This window comes from Penaeus monodon, unplaced genomic scaffold (assembly GCF_015228065.2).
Source record: "Penaeus monodon isolate SGIC_2016 unplaced genomic scaffold, NSTDA_Pmon_1 PmonScaffold_86, whole genome shotgun sequence".
NCBI lineage: Eukaryota > Metazoa > Arthropoda > Malacostraca > Decapoda > Penaeidae > Penaeus > Penaeus monodon.
The window spans coordinates 160,305-180,937 of record NW_023663881.1 but is presented as its reverse complement, the minus strand read 5'-3'; the positions used below and the strand labels follow the sequence as shown (position 1 = coordinate 180,937).

At 34.3% G+C, this 20,633-nt stretch overlaps 1 protein-coding gene across 1 annotated transcript in view; it reads left to right on the top strand.

Moving 5' to 3' along the window:
* Positions 1 to 20,404, top strand: part of LOC119571898 (vicilin-like seed storage protein At2g18540) — a 62,030-nt gene extending 41,626 nt beyond the window's left edge. Inside the window, 13 exon segments of the mRNA XM_037918988.1 lie at positions 9,638 to 9,734; positions 12,943 to 13,041; positions 17,114 to 17,206; positions 17,209 to 17,235; positions 17,238 to 17,365; positions 17,513 to 17,563; positions 17,821 to 17,958; positions 18,117 to 18,254; positions 18,419 to 18,556; positions 18,723 to 18,776; positions 18,866 to 19,003; positions 19,501 to 19,625; positions 20,276 to 20,404. Coding sequence (XP_037774916.1) covers positions 9,638 to 9,734; positions 12,943 to 13,041; positions 17,114 to 17,206; positions 17,209 to 17,235; positions 17,238 to 17,365; positions 17,513 to 17,563; positions 17,821 to 17,958; positions 18,117 to 18,254; positions 18,419 to 18,556; positions 18,723 to 18,776; positions 18,866 to 19,003; positions 19,501 to 19,625; positions 20,276 to 20,297 — 1,248 coding nt within the window. The 3' untranslated portion in view covers positions 20,298 to 20,404.
* Positions 20,405 to 20,633: the final 229 nt, after the last annotated feature.

Below are 20,633 nucleotides of genomic sequence, written 5' to 3'. Positions count from 1 at the left end.
ATATAAGATATACAATAATAAAATGTATATCCGTGGAAAGGGAACTGGGGACCTACCACGTACTCACCCCCAAGAGCATCAAAACATGAAAACCCCAATTAAGTCATGGTGTGACCAGGGGGTCAGATATGAACCTACTGTTAAAAGAAGAAAGTACATTATAATAAAATATTATATTTTATATAATATATAATATATATAATATAAAATTATATATAATATATAAAAAATATTGTGGTGTGTTGTGGTTTTTTTATATTTTTAAATTACACAAATGTAGTCCTCTCTCTTCTCCTGTCACTTCTCTCCTCTTTTCACTCTCTTCTCTCCTAAATCTCTCTCTCTCTCTCTCCCTCACTTCTCTCTCCCCCCTTTCCCTTCTTCTCTCTCTCCCCTGTTCTCTCTGTCTGTCTGTCTCTCTCTCTGTCTGTTCTCTCCTGTCGTCTCTCTCTCTTTTGTCTCTCTTTTGTCTGTTCTCCCCTTTTTTCTTCTTTTCCTTTTTCTCTCTCTCTCTCTCTCTCCTCTCTCTCTCTCTCCTCTCTCTCTCTCTCTCTCTCCCTTCTCCCTCCTCTCTCTCTCCCCCCCCTCCTCTCCCCTCCTTCCCTCCCTCTCTCTCTCTCTTCTCTCTCCTCTCTCCTCTCTCTCTTCTCTCTCTCCTCCTCTCTCTCTTCTCTCTCCTCTCTCTCTCCTCTCTCTCTCTCATTTTTTCCTTTTTTCCCCTATTATATTATATTTTATTTTTTTTAATTTATAATTTTAATGGGGTTTTTATAATTATAATTTTTTTTTTTTTTTTTTTATTTTTTTTTTTTTATTTATTTTTTTTTTTGTAAGCTTAATGTATTTTTTTTTTTTTTGTGTGGTTTTTTTTTTATTTAATGATATTTTTTTTTATTATATTATAATGTGTCTATATATTTTTTTTAAAATATATATATATATATATATATATATATATAAAATTTTTATATAGTTTATTTTTTTATATATAAAAATATATTTTAATAATATTATTTTTGGGGTGGGGGTGGGGTGTGTTTTTGTTTTTATATAAGGAAATATTATGTAATAAATTTTAATATATATAATTATATAATTTTTAATAAATATATTATTTTGGGTTTTTGGTTTTTTTTTTAAATTTTGGGGAAATTTAAATTTTTTTAAAATTTGGGGAATTTTATGGGTTTTGGTTTTTTTTTATAGATTTTTATATATTTTTTTTATATTATATATATATATATATAAGATAAAAAAATTTATTTAATTTAAAATAAATAGATATTATAATTTTTAATAATAATAATATTATTATAATATATATATATTTTATATATATATATTATATATTTTAAAAAAAAACAAAAAAAAAAAAACAAAAAAAAAAAAACAAAACAAACATTTACATATCATATTATATTAATTGAAAATTTATTTATCCCCTTTAAATTATATAAAATATATATATATATAATATATATTTTAAAAATTATAATAATAGTGTGTGATATATTATATATATATTTTAATAATAACCCCAATTAGAAAAATATTATAATAAAAATGTTTTCCAACCCACCAACATTCCCAAAATAAAAAATATATATATATAATATATTTTTTAATATATATTTATATATTATATAATATAAATATAAAAATAAGTAAAAAAAAAAGAAAATAAAAATAATATATAATTTTTATATATATAATATAAATAATATTTTTGTTTTTTCCCCCGGACCTCCCATCCTCTTTTCTCTCCGGTTTAATCTTTTGAATATATAATGATAATAAAAAGGGGGGGGGGCTACTCTCCTTCTTTGGGGTTTTTTTTGTTTGGTTTTTGTGGGTTTTGGGGTTGTGTTTTTGGGTTTGGTTGGGGGTCTTTTTTTTTGGTGGGGTTTAAATATAAATATAAAATATATAATATATATAAATAATTATTTTGGTTTTGTTTTGGGTTTGTTATTTTGAGTTATTTGTAATTTTGTTATATTTAAAACTTTTTTTTATGTATTATTCCTTTTTTGGTTTAATTTTATATATATAATATAATATTTTATATTTTATATATATATATATATATATAATTATTATTTTTTGTGGGGCCTTTTTTTTTTTATTTTAAAATAATATATTATATTATAAAAATTTTAATAATATATATATTATATATATATAAATATATATAAAACCATATTTTATACATAAATTTTAAATTTTTTTTCTGGTGTGGGTGTTTGTTTTTTGTTGTTTTTTTTGGGATTAATTTTGTATTTTATATGTTATATTTTGTTTTTTTGTTTTAAAATTTTTTTTGGGGTGGTGTGTGTGTGTTTGTGGGGTTTTTTGGGTTTGTGTGGGGTTGTGTGTGTGTGTGTTTTTTTGGTTTTTTGTTTTTGTGTGTGTGTTTTTTTGTGTTGTGTTTGTTGGGGGTTTGTGTGTGTGTATGTTTTTTTATTTTGTATTTTGGGGTTGTTTTGTGTTTTTTGTGTATTGAAAATTTTTAAATATATTTTATATATATATCTTAAAATATATATATAATTAAAATAAATTAATATAAAATTTAATATAAAATTTATATAAAATTTTTAAATTTTTTTTCAAAAAATTTTAAATATCAATAAAAAAATTTTAATATATTTTTATATATATAATATAAAATTTTAAATAAATATATAATAAATATTTTATATTATTTTTATATATATGTTTTAAAAATTATTTTACATATAAAATATAATATCCCTATTAATATTATTAATTAAAATTTATAATCCATTTTATATAAATATAGATATTTAAATTTTAATATATATTTTATTTTATATATATATATATAATAATAATAATAGTAATAATAATAATAATAATATAATTAATAATAAAAAAGTTAATAATACCAATAATATATAAGTATTATAATAGAGAAAAAAATTTTCACAAAACAAATAATAAAAATACCCAAAATTAAAATTATATAATAATATATATTTTATATATATATTATATAAAATTTTAAAGATATATATATAAAAATTACAAATAATTCCACCAAAAGACCACACTAAAAAATAAAAATTTTTAAAATTTATATATTTTCCATTTTAAATTATATTTTTTTTCCACCCCCCAAATTTCCTTCCGGTTCTTCTCTTTTTATTTTCCATATATTATATATATTATTTTTGTTTTGTTGGGGTCTTATTTTTTTTTATATTTTTTTTTTTTTTTTTGGGGGTTGGGGGTTTTTTTTTTATAATAATATATAGATATATATAAAATAAATTATTTATATATATATATGAATATAATAATTATATTATATTTAATATATATTATATATATAAATATATATATATCTTTTTTGTTGGGGTTTTTTTATTTATTATTTTTAATTTTTAAAAATATATATAAAAACGTGTTTGGGTTTTTGGTTTTTAAAATTATTATTTTTTTAAAAATATTATATTATTTATAAAATTTTAAAATATAAAATTTTATATATATATAAATAGTTATCTATATAATTGGGGGGGGTTTTTGGGGGGGGGGTTATTTTGTTTAATTATAAATTTTTTACTTTATATTTTAAAGGTTTTTTTAAAATTAGTTTTTAAAATATAATATTTTTATAAAAGATAAATATATATAGAAAAACATAAAAATATATAATCGGGGGTTTTTGGGGGTTTGTGTGTTTTATAATATTTTAAATATTAATTTTTATTATATTTTTTTTTTTTGGGGGGGGGGTGTGGGGGGTTTTTTGTTTTTGGGGGGGGGGTGGGGGGGGTGTGTGGTGTGGTGGGTTTGGGGTGGGGGGTTGTTTTTGGGGGTGTTTTGGGGGTTTGGGGTGGTGGAATAGGGGGAATCCCAATATAGTTTTAAATAAATTAAATAGAAAAATAATAAAAATATAATGAAATCCCCAAAGATATAAAAATAAACATATATATAATACAAAAAAAAACCCCAAAAAATTAACCCCAAAAACAAAAAAACGGAAATAATATATATATATATAATATAAAAATAAAATATATATATTAATAATATATATTAAATAAATATTAATATATTATAAATATTATATATAAAAAATAATATTATATTAAGAAAAAAAAAAAAATTTTTTTTTTAAATTTTTTATTGATAATAATAATATACAAAATTTATATTTTAAAATAAATTTTAAAATATATATTTTAATAAATATAAGATATAATATTATATAAAATATATTTAAATACATAAAATTTTATCATATACAATAAAAAATATTTTATAATATAATATATATAAAAGATATATATATAATAAAATATATATATTATAAAAATAAAAATATAAAATTTTAATATATAAAAAAAAAATATTTAAATATCATAAATATATATATATATATATTTTTATTATTTATATATAAATATAAAACCAATATTTATAATAAGTAATTTTCTAAATATATATATAGATATTTTTACCATATATATATATATATTATATATATATATATTTTAAAAAAAAAAAAATATATATATATTTTTTTTTTTTTTTTTTATAAATATATTTTATAATATAATAAAATATAATATAAAAATAAAAATATATATTATATCTAAAAAATATATATTATATATATTATAATATATAATATAATATATATATTATATATTAAAATATAATTATTAATAAAATATATATTATATAATATATATATATATATAAAATATATATATATAAAATATATATATATTTTATTTTTATATAGATATTATATATATATATACAATAAAAATTATATAAAAATCCCTGTGTTTGGGTGTGTGCTATAAAAATATATATTAAAATTTATATATATATATATATATAAATATTTTATAAAATACATATATATTGGGGTTTTGTGGTGTGTGTGTGTGGTGGGTGTGTTTTTGGGGTGTTGTGTGGGGTTTGTTTGTGTGTTTTTTGTGTCTGTGTGCGGTGTATATATTTTGGCATACATATAGTATATATTTTATATATTTTAATATATATAATTTTATATATATTATAATATATTTTAAAATTATTATGTATTATATACATAAGTTATAATTTTATATTTATATATACACATATCCCTACTCAAAAAACAAAAACCCACACACCACACACACACCTCACACACCCACACACCCCCTTTATATATTATATATATATATATATATATTATATATATATATATATATATAAATAAAAATTATATAATTAATATATATATAATATATATATATTTTAATAGAACACAATATTTATTTGTATACTTTTTACATATATTTATACATATATATAAAAAATATTTTTATATATAAAAATATATATAAAATATAAATATTTTTAATACAAATACAAACATATACATATACATATACTTATAAAATATATATATGAAATTTATATTTTATATATATTACATTATATATAAAACATTACATTACATATATACAAAATTACACCCCACCCCACAAAAATTTATATTATATATATTATATATATATATATATATATTATATATATAAAAGAAAATTATTATATAAGCACACAAATTAAATGAATACTAATAATATTATATATTTTATATATATATTATATATAATATAATATATATTTTTAACCACCCAGACACACACACACCACAAAATATATATATTTTTTTTTTTTTTTTTTTTATTACTTATTTACTATAAGACAATATATGTATTTTTCATTAATTATAACATACATATATATATTTTTTAATATTAAATTAAATATATAAAATTTAATGAAAAATTATATTTTTAAATATATATATGTAATTATTATTTTATATATTATAATTATATATATTTATGTAAAATATTTTAAAATATATATATATAATATATATTATATATATAAGTATATGTGAAAATATTTAATATATATAAATATATATTATATATATATATATATTTTTATTTATATTTTTTTTGTGTGTTTTTGTGTGTGTGTGTGTGTGTGTGTGTGTGTGTGTGTGTGTTGGTGTAGATACTTTGATAGAAGATAGGTAGAAAAATAATAGATAAATAGGTAGAGAGCGAAATTTCACACACACAAACACACACACACACACACACACACACAACACACACACACACACACACACACACACACACACACACACAAAACCATTCACTCACACATCAAAAACCACACACACAATAACTGACACATATACGTTTATTTTAAATATGCTTTCCGCGTATGCGTGAGTCTTTTCTCGAATAATTATGTAATTATTTAAAAGAAAACCGAGGAATCAACCAAGTGTCTCTTCACTTGCAGGCTCCCGTCCAATGCACGCGGCTGCGGAGGGAGGTCGGAGGGAGGTGGTGGGGGCGCTGCTCCCCGGGGGGCGGACCCCCCCAACCCCCGGGATGATTATGAAAGGCGGAGGGAACCCGAGGAGGGGGTTTGTTTATTATCTTTTTTTTTTCTGTCGTGACATTATTATTTTTTTTATTTTTATACCTCCCTTTTTCCTCTCTTTTTTCTTTTCTTTTTTTTTATCCTCACATGCTTTTTCTCTTCTTCTTCTTCTTTCCCCCGGTCCTTTTTTTCTCCACTCCTTTTTTCCCTTTACGTTATCTGTCTTTTTCCCCCCTCCCTTTTCCCTTTTCTCTCTTTATCCTTCCCCCTTCTTTCTATTTCTCTTCATTATCTGTGTTTCTTCCTTTCATCCCCCCGACAAATTCCCACTTCACTTTCACTTCCCTTTCCCTTATTGTTGTTGTTTTGTTTTTTATTATTATGATACAATCATCCCTTAAGACACAAAACCAAAAAGACTTAATTTATTTTTTTATATTCATTTCATTTGGCGATTTGTGGAAAGAAACATTTCGGGAAGAAATAATGTCCTGGGAAAATTGGCGAATTGGCACCTGTCGCCGTACTGCAGCGCTATTTTTGAGAAAAAGGGGGTTTTCACGCCATTTTTTTGATATTGATGGCACCCTTTGGGGGTGCTCTCTCACAGGCGGTAGTGTTTTTTTAATTGGTGCTCTAAGTCATGTATTCTGTGCTTTTGAACGCATTTTTCTGAGTGAAAGGGGCGGGTTTTTTTCGTGAGGGGGGGGGGGGTTTTGGGGGGGGGGGGGGGGGGGGGGGGGGGGGTGGGTTTTGGGTGGGGGGGGGGGGGGGGGGGGGGGGGGGGGGGGGGGGGGGGGGTGTTGGTGTGTTTGGGATGTTTTTTTCAGTATTTGGTTTGGGGGGATTGTGGTGTGTGTCCGGGGTCTTTGTTGTGTGTTTTGGTGGCTTGGTTTGTGTGGGGGTGTTTGGGGGGGTGGGGAGAGGGGAGGGGGGGGGGAGAGGTGGAAGGGGAAAAAGGGGGGGGGAGGGGGGGGGTAGGGAAGGTTTTGGGGGAGGGGGGGAAGGGTGGGGAAGAGAGAGAGGAAAAAAGGAGGAGAGAAAAGGGGGAGGGAGGGGGGGGAGGGGGAAAGGAAGAGAGGGGGAAAAAGGGGGAGGAAGGAGAAGAGAAGAAAGAAAAGGGGAAAAGAGAGAAGAGAGGAGGAGAAGGAAGAGAGGGATAGAGAAGAGGAGGAAGAAAGGGAGGAAGAAGAGAGAGAGAGAAGAGGAGGAAGAAAGGGAGAGAGAACAGGAGGAAAAGAGGGAGTGGGAAGAGGAGAAAGAGAGAGAGAGAGAGAAAGTAAAGTAGAGAAGGAAGAGAGGGAAAAAGGAGATGAGTAATTGGAAGAGAAAGACAAGAGGAGGAGGAAGAGAGAGAGAGAATGAGAGAGAGTAAAGGAGGAGGAGGAGGAGGAGGAAGAAGAGACGTGGAAGACAAAACGTGAGGTCTTCTTCCCTCTCTCTTCATCCTCCTTCCTCTTTTTTTCTTTCTTTATTTCTCTCTTTCCTTTCTCTTCATTCTCTTTTGTTCTTCCCTTACTCTCTCTCTCCTTTCATCCCCTCCTCTTCCGTATTTTTCTCTTTTCTCTCCCTCTCTTTCCAGTCTATTTGTCTTTCCTTCTTTTCTCTCTTCTTTACCTCTCTTTCTCTCTTTCTTTCAATAACGCCGTCGATAGTCGCTCTCCTCTCCTCTTCCTTTTCCGTTCTCTTTCTATCCTCCCTTCACCTCTCCTCTCCTGTCCCTCTCTCCCTCCTTTCCATATTTACTTTCAAATCCTTCTTTTCCTTTCCCTCCTCTTAATTATATTCTCTCTCTCTTCGTCCTCTACCTCCATCCTTTTTTAATTCTCTCCGCCTCCGCTTCCCTTCCTCCCTCTCTCTTTTTTCTATTCCTCCCTTTCTCTCTTCCTTTCCCTACCGTTCTAGTTCTCTCTTCACTTCGCCCATTCCTCCATCTCTTATTCTTCTTTTTCCATCCGTCTGTCCCCCTCCCTCCTCTCTCCCTTCCCCCCTCCCTCCCTCTCTCCTCCTCCCTCATCCTCCCCCTCCTCCCTCCCCCTCTTCTCTCTCTCTCCTCTCTCCTCTACTCCTCCTCTCTCCTCTCCCTCCCCGTCTCATCCTCCTTCTCTCCTCCCTCCTCCCCCTCCCTCCTCTCCCTCTCCTCCTCCTCTCTCCTCTCTTCTCTCTCTCCCTCCCTCCTCTCTCCTCTCCTCCCTTCCCCTCACCTCTTTCTCCCCTTCCCTCCCCCTCCCTCCCCCTCTCCCTTTGTTATCATCTTTGTTGTTTCCAAACAGTTCGCGAGGCGAAGCGAACTACCTCCAGGCCCCGCTCGCTTCGTCACCAACGCTTCGCGAAACGTTTTATCAAACGGACCGTTCACTTGAACGGTGCGCACTGCCCACGTGAACGCACGGATTGTCTCGGGAAAATGCACTAACTGGCACCTCCGCCAAACTCCCGCTTTATTTGTGAGGAGAAAACGTGGTTTGCATGCAAGTATTTTGCATATTGTTGGCACCTTGTGACTGCTCTGTTCACAGCCGATGGTGTTGATGCTAATTAGTGGTCTGAGCTCCTTTATTCAGTGCTTATGAACGTCATTTTTCTCTCAGTAAAAGCGCGGGTTTTTCTCGTGAGTTGCCAATTAGTCAATTTCCTAGAGCCGATGTTTGTTAGCGAGATATTTAGGACGTGTGTTGCGTGCGTGCGTGCGTCGTGCGTGTGCGTGATTGTGTGTTTGTGTGTGTGTGTGTTTGTGTGTATGTGTGTGTGTGAGAGAGGAGAGAGAGAAAGAGAAAGGAGGAAGAGAGAGAGAAGAAGGAAGAGAGAGAGAGTTGAGAAAGAAATAATGAGAGAGAGAGCAAGGGGAACAAGCGAATGGCAGATGGAAGACGGGAAAAGAGAGAGAAAGAAAGGAGAGGAGGAGCAAAAGAAAAACAGATGGTCGAGGAGGAAAAGAGGAGGAGGAAGAGGAAAAGATAGATTTTTCGTCCTTTTCGTTTTTGTTTTTTTTTCGTCCTTTTTTTCCCTCTTCCTTTTTCTTGGCTCTTCCTTTTTTTCCACTCTTCCCTCTTCCATTTTCTTTGTTTTCTCTTCCCTTTCATCCCCATTAACCTAATTCCCATCCTCATTCCCACCCTCACCTTCCCCTCCACTTCCACCCTCCTTCCCCTCACCCACCAACACGACGCTTAATACAAGCCTCTCCCTCCCTCAGCCCGGACCCCCCTCCACGTGGCTGCCTCTGGGGGCCATAAGGCAGTGGCGGACGTCCTCGTGGCGGGGGGCGGCGACCCCAACGCCAGAGAGCGACGGTAAGGCGACGGGATCGACGTTTCTTTTATTGCTGTCATTATTATCTATATTGTTATTATCTTCTTAATCAGTATTATTTTTGTATCGGTTTCATTAATGTTTATGATAATTATAAAAACAAAATAATAATAATAAGCATAATAGCATTTTTTTTTATTATTATTATTAATGGTATTATTGTTATGATTATAATATTTTTTCAGATCCACAACTATTTAAATTTCTTATATTATTATTATTTATTATATTATTTATTTATTTATTTATATTATTGATTTATTATTATTATTATCATTATTATCAATATTATTATTATTATCATCATTATTATTATTATTATCATTACGATCTTTATTTTTGAAAATGGACTAACTGGCACCTTCCGCCAAACTCCCTCGTTATTTGTGAGGAAAAAACGTGGTTTGCATGCAAGTATTTTGCATATTGATGGCCCCTTGTGACTACTCTATGCACAGCCGATGGTGTTTATGCTAATTAGTGGTCTGAGCTCCTTTATTCAGTGCTTATGAACGTCATTTTTCTCTCAGTAAAGCGCTGGTGATTTTTACTGTGAGTTGCCAATTGTGTTTTGTCGGCCATGTTTGTCGAGTTTGCTATTGCCTATTGTGTAGTGTGTGTGTGTGTGCTCGCGGTGTGTGTGCGTGTGGTGTGTGTGTGCGTGTGCGTGTGTCGTGTGTGTGTGTGTGTGTGTGTGTCGCGTGTGTGTGTGCGTGTGTGTGTGTGTGTGTGTGTGTGTGTGTGAGTGTCTATGTGTGTGGAAGTGTGTGTGTGTGTGCGCGTGCGTGCGTGGGTGTTGTGTGTTTGTTTGTTTGTTTGTTTGTTGTATGTTTGTGTTGCTGTTATTGTTAATCTCAAAATCAATGTCAGTTACATAATTTCTTTCTTTTTTTACTATTATTGCTATATTATCATATTATTATTCTTATCATTTGTCATTGTTGTTTTGTTATCGCTTTCCTCCCTTTTCTCTTTCCTCCCTTTGCTCTTTTGTCCCTTCACTCTTCCTTTCGCTCTTTCCTCTATCTTCTTTCCTCCATTCTTTCTTTCCTTCTTTCACTCTTTCCTCCTTTGCTCTTTCCTCCCTTCGCTCTTTCCTCTGTCTACTTTCCTCCTTTCGCTCTTTCCTCTTTCTCCTTTTTCTCCTCACTGATATTTTCTCTTTATCCCTTCATTTCTTTTCATTCTTCCCACTTCACTTGTTTTTTTTTTTTTTTTTTTTTTTTTTTACTTCCTTTATTTAGATTTCCCTCTTCCTTTATTTATTTTTTTTACTTCTTTTATTTAGATTTCCCCTCTTCCTTTATTTTTTTTATCTCCTTTATTTATTTTTTCCTCTTCTTTTATCGTGTCTTTTCCATTTTTTTTCCATTCTTCCCTCTTTCCTTATCTTTCCTTTCTCTTCCCTTCATCCCCATTAACCTAATTCCCATCCTCATTCCCACCCTCAACTTCCCCTCCATTTCCACCCTCCTTCCCCTCACCCACCAAACGACGCTTAATACAGCCTCTCCCTCCTCACCACCCCCTCCACGGCTGCCTTGGGCCATAAGCAGTGCGGACGTCCTCGTGGGGGGCGACCCCAACGCCAGAGCAGAGGTAGCACGGGATCGACGTTTCTCTTTATTGCTGCATATTACTATATTGTTATTATCTTCTTATCAGTTATTTGATCGGTTCTTATGTTTATGATAATTATCAAAAACAAATGTATAAATAAGCATATACTATTTCTTATTTTATATTATTAATGTATTATTGTTATGATTATATATTCTTTCAGATCCACACTATTTAAATTTCTTATTATTATTATTTATTGATTTATTACTATTATTATTATTGTATTTATTATTATCATTATTATATAGCATATTTTATTATTATTATTATTACATTCGACTTATTTTTGAAAATGGACTAACTGCACCTTCCGCAAACTCCCTCGTTATTTGTGAGGAAAAAAACGTGGTTTGCATTCAAGTATTTTGCATATTGATGGCCCTTGTGACTACTCTATCACACCGATGGTGTTATGTATTAGTGTTCTGAGCTCCTTTATTCAGTGCTTATGAACGTCATTTTTCTTCAGTAAAAGCCGGGATTTTCTCGTGAGTTTGCCAATTAGTCATTTTCAGAGCCATGTTTGTTCCGAGATATTTAGGCATAATTGCCTATGAGCTGTGTTTGTGTGGTGTGGTGGTTTCGTGGTGTGTGTGCTGTGTGCTATGTCTCGTGTGTATGTTGTGTTGCGCCGCGCCGTGTGTTGTGCGTGTAACGCGGTGTGTCGGGTGTGTGTTGTTGGCTGTTGTTGTGTACGTGTGTGTGTGTAGCGTGTGCGTGTGGTGTGTGCGTGGCGTGTGTGGTGTGGTGTGGTGCGCGTGCTGTGGCGTGTGTGTGTGCGTGTGTGTGTGCGTGTGTGTTGTGTGTGTGGTGTTAGTGTGTGCGTGGTGGTGTGTTGTGTGGTGTGTGTGGTGGTGGTGATGTGTGTGGTGTGTTTGTTTGTTTGTTTGTTTGTTTGTTTGTTTGTATGTTTGTGTTGCTGTTATTGTTAATCTCAAAATCAATGTCAGTTACATAATTTCTTTCTTTTTTTTACTATTATTGCTATATTATCATATTATTATTCTTATCATTTGTCATTGTTGTTTTGTTATCGCTTTCCTCCCTTTTCTCTTTCCTCCCTTTGCTCTTTTTCCCTTCCTCTTCCTTTCGCTCTTTCCTCTATCTTCTTTCCTCCATTCTTTCTTTCCTTCTTTCACTCTTTCCTCCTTTGCTCTTTCCTCCCTTCGCTCTTTCCTCTGTCTACTTTCCTCCTTTCGCTCTTTCCTCTTTCTCCTTTTTCTCCTCACTGATATTTTCTCTTTATCCCTTCATTTCTTTTCATTCTTCCCACTTCACTTGTTTTTTGTTTGTTTTTTCTTTCTTTTTTTTTTACTTCTTTTATTTAGATTTCCCTTCTTCCTTTATTTTTTTTTTCTTCTTTTATTTATTTTTTCCTCTTCTTTTATCTTGGCTCTTCCATTTTTTTTCCATTCTTCCCTCTTGCTTCATCTTTCCTTTCTCTTCCTTTCATCCCCATTAGCCTAATTCCCATCCTCATTCCCACCCTCACCTTCCCCTCCACTTCCACCCTCCTTCCCCTCACCCACCAACACGACGCTTAATACAAGCCTCTCCCTCCCTCAGCCTGGACCCCCCTCCACGTGGCTGCCTTTGGGGGCCATAAGGCAGTGGCGGACGTCCTCGTGGCGGGGGGCGCCGACCCCAACGCCAGAGACAGGATAGGTAAGGCGACGGGATCGACGTTTCTTTTATTGCTGTCATTATTATCTATATTGTTATTATCTTCTTAATCAGTCTTATTTTGTATCGGTTTCATTAATGTTTATGATAATTATAAAAACAAAATAATAATAATAAGCATAATAGCATTTTTTTGTTATTATTATTATTAATGGTATTATTGTTATGATTATAATATTCTTTCAGATCCACAACTATTTAAATTTCTTATATTATTATTATTTATTGATTTATTATTATTATTATTATTATTATTATTATTATTATTATCATCATCATCATCATTATTATTATTATTATCATTACGATCTTTATTTTTGAAAATGGGCTAACTGGCACCTTCCGACAAACTCCCTCGTTATTTGTGAGGAAAAAAACGTGGTTTGCATGCAAGTATTTTGCATATTGATGGCCCTTGTGACTTCTCTGTTCACAGCCGATGGTGTTATGCTAATTAGTGGTCTGAGCTCCTTTATTCAGTGCTTATGAACGTCATTTTTCTCTCAGTAAAAGCGCGGGATTTTCTCGTGAGTTGCCAATTAGTCAATTTTTCAGAGCCAATGTTTGTTCCCGAGATATTTAGGACATAATTGCCTAATGAGCTGTTGTGTGTGTGTGTGTGTGTGTGTGTGTGGTGTGTGGCGTGGTGGTGCGGCGTGTGTGTGTGTATGTGTGTGTGTGCGCGCGCGCGCGTGTGTGTGCGTGTACGCGCGTGTGTGCGTGTGTGTTGGCGTGTGTGTGTACGGTGTGTGCGGGTGTGTGTGTGCGTGTGCGCGTGTGTGCGTGTGCGCGTGCGTTTGTGTGTGCGCGGGCGTGTGTGTGTGCACGCGTGTGTGTGTGGTGCGTGTGTGTGCGTGTGTGTGTGTGTGTGCGTGCGTGCGTGAGTGTTGTGTTTGTTTGTTTTGTTTGTATGTTTGTGTTGCTGTTATTGTTAATCTCAAAATCAATGTCAGTTACATAATTTCTTTCTTTTTTTTACTATTATTGCTATATTATCATATTATATTCTTATCATTTGTCATTGTTGTTTTGTTATCGCTTTCCTCCCTTTTCTCTTTCCTCCCTTTGCTCTTTTCCCTTTCGCTCTTTCCTCTATCTTCTTTCCTCCATTCTTTCTTTCCTTCTTTCACTCTTTCCTCCTTTGCTCTTTCCTCCCTTCGCTCTTTCCTCTGTCTACTTTCCTCCTTTCGCTCATTCCTCTTTCTACTTTTTCTCCTCACTGATATTTTCTCTTTATCCCTTCATTTCTTTTCATTCTTCCCACTTAACTTGTTTTTTGTTTGTTTTTTCTTTATTTTTTTTTTACTTCTTTATTTAGATTTCCCTCTTCCTTTATTTATTTTTTTTTACTTCTTTTATTTAGATTTCCCCTCTTCCTTTATTTTTTTTATCTCCGTTATTTATTTTTTCCTCTTCTTTTATCTTGGCTCTTCCATTTTTTTTCCATTCTTCCCTCTTGCTTCATCTTTCCTTTCTCTTCCTTTCATCCCCATTAACCTAATTCCCATCCTCATTCCCACCCTCACCTTCCCCTCCATTTCCACCCTCCTTCCCCTCACCCACCAACACGACGCTTAATACAAGCCTCTCCCTCCCTCAGCCGGACCCCCCTCCACGAGGCTGCCTCTGGGGGCCATAAGGCAGTGGCGGACGTCCTCGTGGCGGGGGGCGCCGACCCCAACGCCAGAGCCAGCGACGGTAAGGCGACGGGATCGACGTTTCTTTTATTGCTGTCATTATTATCTATATTGTTATTATCTTCTTAATCAGTATTATTTTTGTATCGGGTTCATTAATGTTTATGATAATTATAAAAACAAAATTATAAAAATAAGCATAATAGCATTATTTCTATTATTATTATAATTATTAATGGTATTATTGTTATGATTATAATATTCTTTCAGATCCACAACTATTTAAATTTCTTATATTATTATTTATTATTTATTATTTATTATTATTATCATTATTATTATTATTATCATTACGATCTTTATTTTTGAAAATGGACTAACTGGCACCTTCCGCCAAACTCCCTCGTTATTTGTGAGGAAAAAACGTGGTTTGCATGCAAGTATTTTGCATATTGATGGCCCCTTGTGACTGCTCTGATCACATCCGATGGTGTTATGCTAATTAGTGGTCTGAGCTCCTTTATTCAGTGCTTATGAACGTCATTTTTCTCTCAGTAAAAGCGCGGGATTTTCTCGGGAGTTGCCAATTAGTCAATTTTCCAGAGCCAATGTTTGTTCCCGAGATATTTAGGACATAATTGCCTAATGAGCTGTGTGTGTGTGTGTGTGTGTGTGTGTTGTATGTTGTTGTTGTGTGTAGGTGTGTGTGTGTGTGTGTGTGTGTGGGTGTGTTTGTGTGTGTGTTTGGTGATGGTGTGTGTGTGTGTTTGTGTGTGTGTGTGTGTGTGTGTGTGTGTGTGTGTGTGTGTGTGTGTGTGTTGTGTTTGTGTGTGTGTGTTTTTTGATTAATGATGTATGTGTGGTTTGTTGTTGTTTTTTTTGTTTGTATGTTGTGTATCTTGTGTTGTTTGTTTGTATGTTTTTTTTTTTTTTTTTGTCTTTGTGTGTTTCTCTTTTTGTGCTTTTGTGTTCGTTGTTGTTTTGTTTGTCTTGTTTTTTTCTGCTGTTTTGTCTTGTCGTTTCGCTGCTTGTAGGAGACTCTTGCCATTTTTCTCTTCTAATTCTCTCTCACATAATTTCAACAAATATGCACATCGTGCATTATTTGCCCACACTTGAGGCCTTTCTTTCCCTGTTATCTTTCATTTTTCGTCACTTTGTCTCTCTCCTCCTCCTTTCCTCTTTCTCTTACTTCTCTCTCTCCTTCCCTCCCTCCCTTTCTCCCACCCCTCTTTCTCTTTCTCTCTCTCTCTCCTTTCATCTCTTCCTTTTCCACTCATCCTCCTTCTCTCCTCTTCCTTCCTGTCTCTCTTCTTTTCCTTCCATCCTCTTTCTCTCTCCTCTTTCTTGTCTCTTCCTTCCTTTTTTCTTTGTCTCTCTCTCTCCCATTCCCCCTTTCTATTTCTCTCATTTTTCTTTTGTCTCGCTCTCACTTCTGTCTCCTCTACCTTCCTTCAGGTTTCTCTCTTATTCCAGCTGTCATATTGTTTCATCTTCATTATGTTGTTATCTTTAATGTTGCAGTTTTTTTTGTTTTTTTTTTTTATTATGCTTCATTTGCTTCATGATTTTTCCTTGGGACATTTGCATTCATTATTATTATATACATTAATTTTATATTTCATATCTTTACCATTATTGTTATTATTATCATTATTATCATCTGAAGTTTCTATGATATTAATGTCTAGTAAGTATTGCTCATCCATCATATATTACATATCTATTTTGTTATAATTTTACTCATTTAATTTATGCCATTTTTTCCTTTTATCTTAAATTATTTGTGCGTTATGCTATTATTAGCATTATTATTAACTGTTTGTATTAACATCCATATTTTATATATTATTTATTTAACATTATTTTCGCTTTTGCTGTTGTTCTTGTTTCTTGTTATCAATATCTTAATGTTAGTGTATTCCATTATATTTATCATTACTGTTGTCATATAGCTTTGTCTATTTCCTTTTACTATAATTATCTTTTTTTTATTATATTATTATCATCACATCATTTTATTTCTTTTATTTTTGCATTACTATTATTGTGATCATTATTTATTATTTTTATCTTTTCATTTATATCATTTTCAGTAAATGTTATATTTACTGTTTGGTATGTATCTTTTATTGATTACTCATTATGATGATCCATTTGTTATATTATACTATTATTTGGTATTACTATTATTATCGTATTATTATTCTTTCTTTTCTTTTTCATTTCATCGTTATTGCTCTCCCTTTTGTCTTTCTTCTTGTAAATGCTGCTGCTTTTACAATTACATTTTTAATATTCTCATTTACACTATCATCATTAACTTTAACGTAATGATTACACGAAATGACTTTTTCGTTGGGCGGAGCTTTGTCAGCGAAGGCACTGATCGCCTCCTCAACTCGGACGACTTTCAGGCAGAACGGCGATGCACTGGGCAGCCAGGCAGGGGCACTGGGGGGCGCTGGAAGCTCTTGCGGCGAGCGGGGCCGACGTGGACCCCGTCGACGATGCGGGCACACGCCTCTCCACGACGCAGCTTCAAAGGACGGCTTCTCGCGGTGGGCGTCCTGACTGGCCTCGGGGCGTCCACCAACAAGAAGAATAAAGGCGGGAAGACCCCTAAGGACCTGTTGGGGAAGCCTTCCGCTGATGAACTCTTCTCCATGGTAATGACAGCCGGCAATCAGACTTTGTGATACGGACCAAGGTTGGGCACCATGGTCGTTGGCTACACTTACTGTTGTTTATTAGTCGAAGAAATAAACTTTTGTATATGCATTAAATTTAGACAACTAAACCGACATACTTTTCAGGCGGAGAAATGTGCTACATCTGCGGCCGAGAAGAAAAGGAGGGAGATGCAGGTTAGTTCTTATTTTCCCCAAAGTTCCAGTTATGTGTGCAGATGCGGAACACTAGAAGAAATGCAAGAATGGAAAAACTGAAATCATGTTGTGTAGAGTAAGATGAACCTGAGAGATGATCGCTCTGATCTGCTTCTCGACTCCAATTCCCGCTTTATTCACCGAGTCTTAATGAGCCGATGATCGTCTGGTTCCGCTTCCGCTGCGGCGCCAAAGCAGTTCCCTCGACGCATTCCTGAGACCGTTTTCCCTTGCAGATCAAACTCGAGGAGCAGCAGAAGGAGATGACGAAGAAGTACGACTCGAAGGAGGCGGAGGCAGCCAACCTGCAGAAGGAAAACGGCGAGTTGAAGAAGGACCTTCAGGAAAAGGAAAAAGAAATCAAATTAATGCAGGTGCGTATAAAAGACACAGGGAGGGGTGAAAAGAATGAAGAAGGAAAGGAAAGGAGAGAAGAAAAGAGAAAGGTAACTGTGATATTAAGGAAGCCACAGACAACATGGAAGAGGAAGCCGAGTACAAAAATAGAAGACATTCCTGTTTTCTTTTGCAGGATAAACTCGAGGAGAAGGAGAAGGAGATGCAGAAAAAGTATGACTCGAAGGAGGCGGAGGCAGCCAACCTGCAGAAGGAAATCGGAAAGATCAAGAAGGATCTTCAGGAAAAGGAGAAGGAAAACAAATTAAAGCAGGTGTGTGTAAAAGACACAGAGAGGGAGAGAAGAGAACGAAAAAGAAGAGAAAGGGGAGAAGAAAAGAGAAATGTGATAGCAGGGAAACAACAGAGAGCATGGAAGTGGGGAGTTAAGTAGAAAGATATGAGAAGACACTCTCCTGAGACTGTTTTCCCTTGCAGGACAAACTCGAGGAGCAGCAGAAGGAGATGAAGAAGAAGTACGACTCGAAGGAGGCGGAGGCAACCACACTGCAGAAGGAAATCGAAAAGTTGAAGAAGGACCTTCAGGAAAAGGAAAAGGAAATCAAATTAGTGCAGGTACGTATAAAAGACACGGGGAGGGAGAGAAGAGAATGAAGAAGAAGGGAGAGGAGAGAAGAAAAGAGAGAAAGATGATAGTAGGGAAGCCACAGAGAGCATGGGAATGAGGAGGTAAATAGAAAGATGTGAGAAGACACTTTCCTGAGACTGTTTTCCCTTGCAGGACAATCTCAAGGAGCAGCAGGAGAAGGCGAAGACAGAAATCAAACAGGTAGAGGTACGTGCACAGAGAGAGGGTTGTTGTTCTCGGGTATCTGATTCCCCTGGCTATAGAGGCATTCCTGACGCGCGTCGTCTCCTCCGCAGACCGAGTACGAGGCCCAACTGCGGGACTCGAACATAGCCTTCAACACCAAGGAGGACGAGGCAGCCGACCTGAAGAGGGAGAACAGAGCCCTGATGCTAGAGATTGGAAGACAAAAAGACGATATCAACGAGTGGATGGTATGGAAGGGAGATGAAGAGAGGAAAAAGGAAGAGTGAGAGAGAGAAAGAGGAATAGGAGAGAGAAAAGAGTAATAGAGAAAGACGGAGGAGGAGGAGTGGAGGAGAGATGAGGATATGAAATATAAAAGATTAGAGAAAGAGAGAGAGAGAGAGAGGAAGAGAGGTTAACAGTTTGTGCAGATGTTAGGTGAAGAGAGAGGAAACCGGCAGGCAATCATATCTTAAGACAGCGTGGAAGAATTTATCCATGTTTCTAGCCGTATCTTTATTATCATGTAGGAATACATGCATTTCTTCATGCGTGTGCATGTCTGTGTCAGCGTGGTAGAACAACGGGCGAAAAAAGAGAGTGATCGACCGACTGTAGGAACATGATATTTCTTTTTCTCTAATGAAACTTGAAATTCCTGGAAGTTTAAGGAAGCGACAAGACACAAAGCTGATGCAAATCTAGATTCTGTTCGCAACATCCTAACCAAAATTAACCACTTCAGGAGCAGGTGAAGCAAGCGCAATTGAATCAGCGAAGGTGTGAGAGTGAGGCGAGGGACCACGAAGCTGAGAAGGAAGGTCTTAACGAGCAAATCGCAGATCTCCAGGAACGCAAGCAACTTTACAGGTGTGATCAAATACAGTTATATTTCGTTACATGCATGTGGATATGTTAATCGATGCATGTGTGTATATTCTTAGGTTGGTACTGCATAGACATATGAAGCGCGAGTGTAGGTTTGTGTATTGTAAATGGACAGAATAGTCGAAGTGAAAAACACGAGAAAACACTCGAGAGAGAGCAAGGCAGTGACAGACAGAAAGGGATAAATAAAAAAGATAGAGTGAGTGAGGGAGGAAGGAAGAGAAATATACAGAGAAGGTGATAGATAGAAAGAGACAGAGGCAGAGAGAGAGAGAGAGAGATTGGGATATAGAAAGAGAAAGAAAGATGTGTTAGTATAGAGGTGTATAGAAAGAGAGATAGAGACAAAGGGGATAGATAAACAGAAAAAAATGAGGTAGGGGAAGAAAATCAGAGGGGGGGATGATAGATACATGTATACACTCAAAGGCGGATAAATAAATAAATAGATAAAGAGATAGATGAGAGAGAGAGAGGAACAAAGAGCGAGCTCACACAAGCCGAGGTAAGTTCTCTGTTTGGAAACCAAGGAACCGTTGATATGGGCGCACGCTAATAGGAATAGATAATGCTTATCGTCAACAAACACACGTCTTTCGAGACTCAGTTCTCATAAAAGCGTTGGTTTCCAGGCAGAGCACAATGAAAGGGTGAAAATTCTCAAGAGAAGGGAGAAGAGAAAAGAGGAAGAGGCAGCCAAAGCGAGAGGCGAGCTTGAGAAGAAGCTCAGGAGACGAGACAAAACGATTGAGGCCCTCAAGGTAGGGGCGAGCTGGTCCTTCGCACACACGCTTTGATGGTGTTGATGGTGGGAGAAACCGAATAAATGCTAATGTCTGATAATGCCAAAAATGGAGAATAACCTAAGAATTGATGTTGTTTCCAGAAAAAGCTCAGTGATCAGGAAGAGGAAAGAGAAATGGAATCGCAACTTGAAGAGGAAGACAGCGTGTTAAAGCGAATTATGGTAAGTGTGTCACACGTCGAGAC